The 12,500-nt window shown below is 49.1% G+C and overlaps 1 protein-coding gene across 1 annotated transcript in view; it reads left to right on the top strand.

Moving 5' to 3' along the window:
- The window catches only part of tkfc (triokinase/FMN cyclase), a 43,853-nt gene that overhangs the window by 29,163 nt on the left and 2,190 nt on the right, over window positions 1–12,500 (top strand). The window contains exon 15 of the mRNA XM_042298589.1: window positions 6,350–6,442. Coding sequence (XP_042154523.1) covers window positions 6,350–6,442 — 93 coding nt within the window. The remainder of the gene's footprint in view (window positions 1–6,349; window positions 6,443–12,500) is intronic.

Here is a 12,500-nt window from a genome sequence, read left to right as displayed (position 1 = left end):
GGGAGGGGTTATGTCAGTAGTCTGGTGGGAGGGGTTACGTCAGTAGTCTGGTGGGAGGGGTTACGTCAGTAGTCTGGTGGGAGGGGTTATGTCAGTAGTCTGGTGGGAGGGGTTACGTCAGTAGTCTGGTGGGAGGGGTTATGTCAGTAGTCTGGTGGGAGGGGTTATGTCAGTAGTCTGGTGGGAGGGGTTATGTCAGTAGTCTGGTGGGAGGGGTTACGTCTGTAGTCTGGTGGGAGGGGTTACGTCAGTAGTCTGGTGGGAGGGGTTATGTCAGTAGTCTGGTGGGAGGGGTTATGTCAGTAGTCTGGTGGGAGGGGTTATGTCAGTAGTCTGGTGGGAGGGGTTATGTCAGTAGTCTGGTGGGAGGGGTTATGTCAGTAGTCTGGTGGGAGGGGTTATGTCAGTAGTCTGGTGGAGGGGTTACGTCAGTAGTCTGGTGGGAGGGGTTACGTCAGTAGTCTGGTGGGAGGGGTTATGTCAGTAGTCTGGTGGGAGGTGTTCTGTCAGTAGTCTGGCGGGAGGGGTTCTGTCAGTAGTCTGGCGGGAGGGGTTATGTCAGTAGTCTGGCGGAGGTGTTCTGTCAGTAGTCTGGCGGGAGGGGTTATGTCAGTAGTCTGGTGGGAGGGGTTATGTCAGTAGTCTAGTGGGAGGGGTTATGTCAGTAGTCTGGTGGGAGGGGTTATGTCAGTAGTCTAGTGGGAGGGGTTATGTCAGTAGTCTAGTGGGAGGGGTTATGTCAGTAGTCTGGTGGGAGGGGTTATGTCAGTAGTCTAGTGGGAGGGGTTATGTCAGTAGTCTGGTGGGAGGGGTTATGTCAGTAGTCTGGTGGGAGGGGGTTATGTCAGTAGTCTGGTGGGAGGGGTTATGTCAGTAGTCTGGTGGGAGGGGTTATGTCAGTAGTCTGGTGGGAGGGGTTATGTCAGTAGTCTGGTGGGAGGGGTTATGTCAGTAGTCTAGTGGGAGGGGTTACGTCAGTAGTCTAGTGGAGGGGTTATGTCAGTAGTCTGGTGGGAGGGGTTACGTCAGTAGTCTAGTGGGAGGGGTTATGTCAGTAGTCTAGTGGGAGGGGTTATGTCAGTAGTCTAGTGGGAGGGGTTATGTCAGTAGTCTGGTGGGAGGGGTTATGTCAGTAGTCTGGTGGGAGGGGTTATGTCAGTAGTCTGGTGGGAGGGGTTACGTCAGTAGTCTGGTGGGAGGGGTTATGTCAGTAGTCTGGTGGGAGGGGTTATGTCAGTAGTCTGGTGGGAGGGGTTATGTCAGTAGTCTAGTGGGAGGGGTTATGTCAGTAGTCTAGTGGGAGGGGTTATGTCAGTAGTCTGGTGGGAGGGGTTATGTCAGTAGTCTGGTGGGAGGGGTTATGTCAGTAGTCTGGTGGGAGGGGTTACGTCAGTAGTCTGGTGGGAGGGGTTATGTCAGTAGTCTGGTGGGAGGGGTTATGTCAGTAGTCTAGTGGGAGGGGTTACGTCAGTAGTCTGGTGTGAGGGGTTATGTCAGTAGTCTGGTGGGAGGGGTTACGTCAGTAGTCTAGTGGGGAGGGGTTACGTCAGTAGTCTGGTGGGGGTTATGTCAGTAGTCTAGTGGGAGGGGTTACGTCAGTAGTCTGGTGGGAGGGGTTATGTCAGTAGTCTGGTGGGAGGGGTTACGTCAGTAGTCTGGTGGGAGGGGTTACGTCAGTAGTCTGGTGGGAGGGGTTACGTCAGTAGTCTGGTGGGAGGGGTTATGTCAGTAGTCTGGTGGGAGGGGTTATGTCAGTAGTCTAGCGGGAGGGGTTATGTCAGTAGTCTAGTGGGAGGGGTTATGTCAGTAGTCTGGTGGGAGGGGTTACGTCAGTAGTCTGGTGGGAGGGGTACGTCAGTCTAGTCTGGTGAGGGGTTATGTCAGTAGTCTAGTGGGAGGGGTTACGTCAGTAGTCTGGTGGGAGGGGTTATGTCAGTAGTCTGGTGGGAGGGGTTACGTCAGTAGTCTGGTGGGAGGGGTTACGTCAGTAGTCTGGTGGGAGGGGTTATGTCAGTAGTCTGGTGGGAGGGGTTATGTCAGTAGTCTGGTGGGAGGGGTTATGTCAGTAGTCTGGTGGGAGGGGTTATGTCAGTAGTCTGGTGGGAGGGGTTATGTCAGTAGTCTGGTGGGAGGGGTTATGTCAGTAGTCTGGTGGGAGGGGTTATGTCAGTAGTCTGGTGGGAGGGGTTATGTCAGTAGTCTGGTGGGAGGGGTTATGTCAGTAGTCTGGTGGGAGGGTTATGTCAGTAGTCTGGTGGGAGGGGTTACGTCAGTAGTCTGGTGGGAGGGGTTATGTCAGTAGTCTGGTGGGAGGGGTTACGTCAGTAGTCTGGTGGGAGGGGTTATGTCTGTAGTCTGGTGGGAGGGTTACGTCAGTAGTCTGGTGGGAGGGGTTATGTCAGTAGTCTGGTGGGAGGGGTTATGTCAGTAGTCTGGTGGGAGGGGTTATGTCAGTAGTCTGGTGGGAGGGTTATGTCAGTAGTCTGGTGGGAGGGGTTATGTCAGTAGTCTGGTGGGAGGGGTTATGTCAGTAGTCTGGTGGGAGGGGTTATGTCAGTAGTCTGGTGGGAGGGGTTATGTCAGTAGTCTGGTGGGAGGGGTTATGTCAGTAGTCTAGTGGGAGGGGTTATGTCAGTAGTCTAGTGGGAGGGGTTATGTCAGTAGTCTGGTGGGAGGGGTTATGTCAGTCTAGAGTGAGGGGTTATGTCAGTAGTCTGGTGGGAGGGGTTATGTCAGTAGTCTAGTGGGAGGGTTATGTCAGTAGTCTGGTGGGAGGGGTTACGTCAGTAGTCTAGTGGGAGGGGTTACGTCAGTAGTCTGGTGGGAGGGGTTACGTCAGTAGTCTGGTGGGAGGGGTTATGTCAGTAGTCTGGTGGGAGGGGTTACGTCAGTAGTCTGGTGGGAGGGGTTATGTCAGTAGTCTGTTGGGAGGGGTTATGTCAGTAGTCTGGTGGGAGGGGTTATGTCAGTAGTCTGGTGGGAGGGGTTATGTCAGTAGTCTGGTGGGAGGGGTTACGTCAGTAGTCTGGTGGGAGGGGTTATGTCAGTAGTCTGGTGGGAGGGGGTTATGTCAGTAGTCTGGTGGGAGGGGTTATGTCAGTAGTCTGGCGGGAGGGGTTATGTCAGTAGTCTGGTGGGAGGGGTTATGTCAGTAGTCTGGCGGGAGGGGTTACGTCAGTAGTCTGGTGGGAGGGGTTATGTCAGTAGTCTGGTGGGAGGGTTATGTCAGTAGTCTGGTGGGAGGGGTTCTGTCAGTAGTCTGGCGGGAGGGGTTATGTCAGTAGTCTGGTGGGAGGGGTTACAGTAGTCTAGAGTGAGAGGTTATGTCAGTAGTCTAGTGGGAGGGGTTACGTCAGTAGTCTAGTGGGAGGGGTTATGTCAGTAGTCTGGTGGGAGGGGTTACGTCAGTAGTCTGGTGGGAGGGGTTATGTCAGTAGTCTAGAGTGAGGGGTTATGTCAGTAGTCTGGTGGGAGGGGTTACGTCAGTAGTCTAGTGGGAGGGGTTATGTCAGTAGTCTGGTGGGAGGGGTTACGTCAGTAGTCTGGTGGGAGGGGTTACGTCAGTAGTCTGGTGGGAGGGGTTATGTCAGTAGTCTAGAGTGAGAGGTTATGTCAGTAGTCTAGTGGGAGGGGTTATGTCAGTAGTCTAGTGGGAGGGGTTGTGTCAGTAGTCTAGAGTGAGGGGTTATGTCAGTAGTCTGGTGGGAGGGGTTACGTCAGTAGTCTGGTGGGAGGGGTTATGTCAGTAGTCTGGTGGGAGGGGTTACGTCAGTAGTCTAGTGGGAGGGGTTATGTCAGTAGTCTAGAGTGAGGGGTTATGTCAGTAGTCTGGTGGGAGGGGTTACGTCAGTCTGGTGGGAGGGGTTACATCAGTAGTCTAGAGTGAGGGGTTATGTCAGTAGTCTGGTGGGAGGGGTTACGTCAGTAGTCTAGTGGGAGGGGTTATGTCAGTAGTCTAGAGTGGGGGTTATGTCAGTAGTCTGGTGGGAGGGGTTATGTCAGTCTGGTGGGGGGGTTATGTCAGTAGTCTAGTGGGAGGGGTTATGTCAGTAGTCTGGTGGGAGGGGTTATGTCAGTAGTCTGGTGGGAGGGGTTATGTCAGTAGTCTGGTGGGAGGGGTTACGTCAGTAGTCTGGTGGGAGGGGTTATGTCAGTAGTCTGGTGGGAGGGGTTATGTCAGTAGTCTGGTGGGAGGGGTTATGTCAGTAGTCTGGTGGGAGGGGTTATGTCAGTAGTCTGGTGGGAGGGGTTACGTCAGTAGTCTAGTGGGAGGGGTTATGTCAGTAGTCTGGTGGGAGGGGTTATGTCAGTAGTCTAGAGTGGGGGGGTCAGTTAGAGTCAGTAGTCTAGTGGGAGGGGTTATGTCAGTAGTCTAGTGGGAGGGGTTATGTCAGTAGTCTAGTGGGAGGGGTTATGTCAGTAGTCTAGTGGGAGGGGTTATGTCAGTAGTCTAGAGTGAGGGGTTATGTCAGTAGTCTAGTGGGAGGGGTTATGTCAGTAGTCTAGTGGGAGGGGTTATGTCAGTAGTCTAGTGTGAGGGGTTATGTCAGTAGTCTGGTGGGAGGGGTTATGTCAGTAGTCTAGTGGGAGGGGTTATGTCAGTAGTCTGGTGGGAGGGGTTACGTCAGTAGTCTGGTGGGAGGGGTTACGTCAGTAGTCTGGTGGGAGGGGTTATGTCAGTAGTCTGGTGGGAGGGGTTATGTCAGTAGTCTAGTGTGAGGGGTTATGTCAGTAGTCTAGTGGGAGGGTTATGTCAGTAGTCTAGTGGGAGGGGTTATGTCAGTAGTCTAGTGGGAGGGGTTATGTCAGTAGTCTAGTGGGAGGGGTTATGTCAGTAGTCTAGTGGGAGGGGTTATGTCAGTAGTCTAGTGGGAGGGGTTATGTCAGTAGTCTAGTGGGAGGGGTTATGTCAGTAGTCTAGTGGGAGGGGTAGTCTGGTGGGAGGGGTTACGTCAGTAGTCTGGTGGGAGGGGTTACGTCAGTAGTCTGGTGGGAGGGGTTACGTCAGTAGTCTGGTGGGAGGGGTTACGTCAGTAGTCTGGTGGGAGGGGTTACGTCAGTAGTCTGGTGGGGGGGGTTATGTCAGTAGTCTGGTGGGAGGGGTTATGTCAGTAGTCTGGTGGGAGGGGTTATGTCAGTAGTCTAGTGGGAGGGGTTATGTCAGTAGTCTGGTGGGAGGGGTTACGTCAGTCTGGTGGGAGGGGTTACATCAGTAGTCTAGAGTGAGGGGTTATGTCAGTAGTCTGGTGGGAGGGGTTATGTCAGTAGTCTGGTGGGAGGGGTTATGTCAGTAGTCTGGTGGGAGGGGTTACGTCAGTAGTCTGGTGGGAGGGGTTATGTCAGTAGTCTGGTGGGAGGGGTTATGTCAGTAGTCTGGTGGGAGGGGTTATGTCAGTAGTCTGGTGGGAGGGGTTATGTCAGTAGTCTGGTGGGAGGGGTTATGTCAGTAGTCTGGTGGGAGGGGTTATGTCAGTAGTCTGGTGGGAGGGGTTATGTCAGTAGTCTGGTGGGAGGGGTTATGTCAGGGAGGGAGGGGGCTCTTTTGAGGGGGGTTTGACTTCCTTTTGATTGTTCACACACCCCCCCAATTTTTGGCGAACTGCACTGAGTTCACAACAATTGTCTGAGAGGGACCAAGTGGAGGGTATGGTGAAGATGGGGGTGAATACGGTAAATAGAAGAGGGGGATACGGTAAATAGAAGAGGGGGGATACGGTAAATAGAAGAGGGGGATACGGTAAATAGAAGAGGGGGGATACGGTAAATAGAAGAGGGGGGGGATACGGTAAATAGAAGAGGGGGATACGGTAAATAGAAGAGGGGGGATACGGTAAATAGAAGAGGGGGATACGGTAAATAGAAGGGGGGGATACGGTAAATAGAAGAGGGGATACGGTAAATAGAAGGGGGGGATACGGTAAATAGAAGAGGGGGATACGGTAAATAGAAGAGGGGGATACGGTAAATAGAAGGGGGGGATACGGTAAATAGAAAGGGGGATACGGTAAATAGAAGGGGGGATACGGTAAATAGAAGAGGGGGGATACGGTAAATAGAAGGGGGGGGGATACGGTAAATAGAACCTTGTCATACGGTAAATAGAAGGGGGGATACGGTAAATAGAAGGGGGGGATACGGTAAATAGAAGAGGGGGGATACGGTAAATAGAAGAGGGGGGATACGGTAAATAGAAGAGGGGGGATACGGTAAATAGAAGAGGGGGATACGGTAAATAGAAGAGGGGGGATATACGGTAAATAGAAGAGGGGGATATGCTGCTATTTAACTATGATCGGGCTTATTTTTTTTGTATATTTTTGTAAAAGTATCTCAACTCTCTCTTGTCCAGTTGGATGCTCTGTGTCCAGCAGTGGAGGAACTGGGGAGACTGACAACAGCGCCCCCTGGTGGTCACATGGCCATTCTGCAGGCTGCTGTGGAGGTACAGTACACTTCACCTTAAACCTCTCTCTTCAATTCCACCATGTTGATGTGATGGCTGTACTTAAATCTAACTCTTCAATTCCACCATGTTGCGTAGACAACCTGAAGTACTGCAGGATTTTATTCCAACTAGGCGCCACACCTGACGAACCGAGCTAATTGATCAGTTTGATGATTGCCTAAATTCAACACACCTGGGGGCCTAAATGTATCTATAGGCACAGATCTATGAGTTAACCAGACTTGGGCTCATTACTATGCAAAGTGTGAAATGGATCAATATTAACATTGGCTTGAGAGTGTGTGTACACATTTTTTTTCTCCCTTCATTTAACTAGGCAAGTCAGTTAAGAACAAATTCTTATTTTCAATGACGGCCTAGGAACAGTGGGTTAACTGCCTCGTTCAGGGGCAGAACGACAGATTTGTACCTTGTCAGCTCGGGGATATGAACTTGCAACCTTTCGCTTACTAGTCCAACACTCTAACCACTAGGCTACCTGCTGGTTACTAGTCCAACGCTCTAACCACTAGGCTACCTGCTGGTTACTAGTCCAACGCTCTAACCACTAGGCTACCCTGCCGCCTCTACACTCTAACCACTAGGCTACCCTGCCGCCTCTACACTCTAACCACTAGGCTACCCTGCCGCCTCTACACTCTAACCACTAGGCTACCCTGCCTCCTCTACACTCTAACCACTAGGCTGCCTCCTCTACACTCTAACCACTAGGCTACCCTGCCGCCTCTACACTCTAACCACTAGGCTACCCTGCCTCCTCTACACTCTAACCACTAGGCTACCTGCCTCCTCTACACTCTAACCACTAGGCTACCTGCCTCCTCTACACTCTAACCACTAGACTACCTGCCGCCTCTACACTCTAACCACTAGTCTACCTGCCTCCTCTACACTCTAACCACTAGTCTACCTGCCTCCTCTACACTCTAACCACTAGGCTACCCTGCCTCCTCTACACTCTAACCACTAGTCTACCTGCCTCCTCTACACTCTAACCACTAGGCTACCTGCCTCCCTACACTCTAACCACTAGTCTACCTGCCTCCTCTAACCACCACTAGGCTACCCCGTCCCCCTACACTCTAACCACTAGTCTACCTGCCTCCTCTACACTCTAACCACTAGGCTACCTGCCTCCCTACACTCTAACCACTAGTCTACCTGCCTCCCCTACACTCTAACCACTAGACTACCTGCCTCCTCTCCACTCTAACCACTAGGCTACCCTGCCACCTCTACACTCTAACCACTAGGCTACCCTGCCTCCTCTACACTCTAACCACTAGGCTACCCTGCCTCCTCTACACTCTAACCACTAGGCTACCCTGCCTCCTCTACACTCTAACCACTAGACTACCCTGCCTCCTCTACACTCTAACCACTAGGCTACCCTGCCTCCTCTACACTCTAACCACTAGGCTACCCTGCCACCTCTACACTCTAACCACTAGGCTACCCTGCCACCTCTACACTCTAACCACTAGGCTACCTGCCTCCTCTACACTCTAACCACTAGGCTACCCTGCCTCCTCTACACTCTAACCACTAGTCTACCTGCCTCCTCTACACTCTAACCACTAGGCTACCCTGCCTCCTCTACACTCTAACCACTAGGCTACCTGCCTCCCCTACACTCTAACCACTAGTCTACCTGCCTCCCTACACTCTAACCACTAGTCTACCTGCCTCCCCTACACTCTAACCACTAGTCTACCCTGCCTCCCTACACTCTAACCACTAGTCTACCTGCCTCCTCTACACTCTAACCACTAGGCTACCTGCCTCCTCTACACTCTAACCACTAGTCTACCTGCCTCCCCTACACTCTAACCACTAGTCTACCTGCCTCCCCTACACTCTAACCACTAGACTACCTGCCTCCTCTCCACTCTAACCACTAGGCTACCCTGCCACCTCTACACTCTAACCACTAGGCTACCCTGCCACCTCTACACTCTAACCACTAGGCTACCCTGCCTCCTCTACACTCTAACCACTAGGCTACCCTGCCTCCTCTACACTCTAACCACTAGGCTACCCTGCCTCCCTTACACTCTAACCACTAGACTACCCTGCCTCCCCTACACTCTAACCACTAGGCTACCCTGACTCCTCTACACTCTAACCACTAGGCTACCTGCCTCCCCTACACTCTAACCACTAGGCTACCTGCCTCCCCTACACTCTAACCACTAGGCTACCCTGCCTCCTCTACACTCTAACCACTAGACTACCCTGCCTCCTCTACACTCTAACCACTAGGCTACCCCGTCACCTAGAATGTGTTTCCTCCGACACTTTGTTGCGGCTGGCATAAGGGTCAAGCACGCAGCAGTACGGCTTCGCTGGGTAAAATGGGTAAAAGCACAAAACAACGACAAAGTAAAGTGTTAAATTAGAGGCGGCGTGTGTGAAAGGTAAACCATTGTGTAAGACTATATAAAATACTGAGATGATAGTAAATCCAAGATGGCTGAGCTGCTCTGTTGGACGATTTGAAACACTGCTTTTAGCAGACTGTGTTTTTAGAGACTGGTGCGTCTTTTTTTTTTTAACAAAGTACAGATTGGCTCATCAAATATCGTTTTCCAAGGTAAAGATTTAAGACCCACGTTAAAAGGGCAAACGCCCTTCGATGAGCCAATGTTTCGGGCTGCAATCATCAGCTAAACGAACAGTAACAAGTAGTTTCGCACAACCGGTTGAAGTCAAGAGGGCTTTCTTTGCCGTGATGTCATCAATGGGTTCCCAAATACCAACAGAGCAGTAGACAGCCCCCACATCGCCATAAAAGCACCATCCCAAAACTATTTATTCTATACTGAACAAAAAATATAAACGCAACATGTAAAGTGTTGGTCCCATGTTTCATGCTGAAATAAAACATCCCAGAAATATTTCAGATGCACAAAAAGCGCATTTCTCTTAAATGTTGTTCACAACTTTGTTGTTCACATCGCCAAGATAATCCATCCACCTGACAGGTGTGGCATATCAAGAAGCTGATTAAACGGCGTGATCATTACACAGGTGCACCTTGTACTGGGGACAATAAAAGGCCACTCTAAAATGTACATTTCTGTCACACAACACAACGCCACAGATGTCTCAAGTTTTGAGGGAGCTTGCGATTGGCATGCTGACTGCAGGAATGTCCACCAGAGCTGTTGCCAGAGAATTGAATGTTCATTTCTTGACCATATGCCACCTCGGTCATTTTTAGAGAATTTGGCACTACGTCCAACCACAGGCCACGTGTACGGCGATGTGTGGGCAAGTGGTTTGCTGATGTCAATGTTGTGGACAGTGTCCCATGGTGACGGTGGGGTTATGGTATGGGCAGGCATAAGCTACAAACACAATTGCATTTTATCAATGGCAATTTGAATGCACAGAAATACTGTGATGAGATCCTGAGACCCATTTGGTTATTAAGGTATCTGTGACCAACAGATGCATATTTGTATTCCCAGTCATGTGAAAATCTGTAGATTAGGGCCTAATTTATTTAAATTGACTGATTTTCCTCATATGACTCATATTTGCCACTGAGGAGATTTTTGGCGTAGGTGTGTTTTGGGTAAAAATTAATTGCATTGGTTTTGGAACCGGGTCTGCCTTCCTGGTGTGAGCCAAGTGCACCGAGCAAAGCCCACAGTGAAGTCGGCTCAAAACAAATTGTGACATAATTAAACACTTGGACTAATTAGTAGGATTATATCACATGCGAAAGTGATCGCTTTTGATAAAAACTCTTTATATGCCTTCCCAATGACAACTGGTTTAAAAATGTGGACATTTTATTTGATGGAAAAGAGGTGTATGTTTCCAGACGATTCACTATGCTGCCTTGTTGACAACATGACTCGAATGGCGCAGATTACTGTTCCATTTGGAAGGGGCTCCTCCCTCACCGCGTTTCCCCGTCACGTCACAGGCCATAGACCGGTGCACCGGGGTTCAGATGAATAGAACTCCCTCAGTAGTTGAATATCCACTGCTCAAATAAACCAGTATTATGAACCGAGGGGCTGTTGGCCACTGATTGGTTAGGTCAGTACAGTAATATCTCACAGGACGGTTTCTATTGGTTAGGTCAGTACAGTAATATCTCACAGGACGGTTTCTATTGGTTAGGTCAGTACAGTAAAATGCCATAGCCTGCCTAAAGCAGTCAGTACAGTAAAATGCCCGCCTAAAGCAGTCAGTACAGTAAAATGCCCACCTAAAGCAGTCAGTACAGTCAAATGCCCGCCTAAAGCAGTCAGTACAGTCAAATGCCCGCCTAAAGCAACATGAATTGTCCTAATCGTCTACAGGGCCTTCAGGAAGTATTCTCACCCCTTGATTTTTTTCCATATTTCGTTGTTTGAAAGTGGGATTAAAATGGATTTAATTGTCATTTTAATAGTTTTTCTTTTGGGATTCTGCCTGTGCTGAGTTACATTCCATTTGAGTTTTTAATCTGAAAAAAGTTCCCCAGTCTTTAATGATTACAAGTCTCTGGTGGAAAGCAGACTGAACCAGATTGTCCTCTAGGATTTTAGCTGTGCTTAGGTTCATTCCGTTTATTTTTTATCCCCCCGAAAAAACTCCCTGAATGATTACAATTATACCCATAACATGATGCAGCCACCACTATGCTTGAAAATAGGAAGAGTGGTACTCAGTAATGTGTTGTATTGGATTTGCCCCTAAACATAACACTTTGTATTCAGGACAAAAAAGTTAAATACTTTGCCACATTTCTTTGCAGTATTACTTTAGTGTCTTGTTGCAAACAGGACGTTTTGGAATATTTGTATTCTGTACAGGCTTCCTTCTTTTCCCTCTGTCATTTAGGTTAGTATTGTGGAGTAACTACAATGTTGTTGATCCATCCTCAGTTCTCTCTTATCACAGCTATTAAACTCTGTAACTGTTATAATGTCACCATTGGCCTCAAGGTGAAATCCCTGAGCAGTTTCCTTCCTCTCCGGCAACTGAGTTAAGAAGGACGCCTGTATCTTTGTAGTGACTGGGTGTATTGATACACCATCCAAAGCCTAATGAATGACTTCATCATGATCAAATAAATATTCAATGTCTTCGTTAAACATTTTACCCATCTACCAATCGGTGCCCTTCTTTGAGAGGCATTGGAAAACCTCCCTGTTCTTTGTGGTTGAATCTGTGTTTTGAAAATCACTGCTCGACTGATTATGTGACTTGTTAAGCACATTTTTACTCCTGAACCTATTTAAGGCTTGATATAACAAAGGGGTTGAATACTTATTGACCCAAGACATTTTAGCTAAACCTTTTGGAAAAACATAATTCCACTTTGACATAATGGGGTATGTGTGTGTGTGTGGGTGTGTAGGCCAGTGACAATCTCCATTTTTAATTCCGTCTGTAACAACAAAATGTGGAAAAAGTCAAGGGGTGTGATGAATAGTTTCTGACGGCCCTGTATGTTATTATTTTTTACTAAGTCAAACGGCAACTGAGTGAGCCAAATAAAACCTTTTGGTTGTATTCATTATCTGACACCTACACCTCCTATTCCATATCTGACACCTGCACCTCCTATTCAATATCTGACACCTGCACCTCCTATTCAATATCTGACACATGCACCTCTATTCAATATCTGACACCTGCACCTCCTATTCAATAACTGACACCTGCACCTACAATTCCATAACTGACACCTGCACCTACAATTCCATAACTGACACCTGCACCTCCTATTCAATATCTGACACCTGCACCTCCTATTCCATATCTGACACCTGCACCTCCTATTCCATATCTGACACCTGTACCTCCTATTCCATATCTGACACCTGCACCTCCTATTCAATATCTGACACATGCACCTCTATTCAATATCTGACACCTGCACCTTCTATTCAATATCTGACACCTTCACCTCCTATTCCATATCTGACACCTTTACCTCCTATTCCATATCTGACACCTGCATCTCCTATTCCATATCTGACACCTGCACCTCTATTCAATATCTGACACCTGCACCTTCTATTCAATA

Source organism: Oncorhynchus tshawytscha, linkage group LG15, assembly GCF_018296145.1.
Source record: "Oncorhynchus tshawytscha isolate Ot180627B linkage group LG15, Otsh_v2.0, whole genome shotgun sequence".
Lineage (NCBI taxonomy): Eukaryota > Metazoa > Chordata > Actinopteri > Salmoniformes > Salmonidae > Oncorhynchus > Oncorhynchus tshawytscha.
Note: the sequence above shows the minus strand (reverse complement) of the source record. Positions and strands in the feature narration are given on the sequence as shown.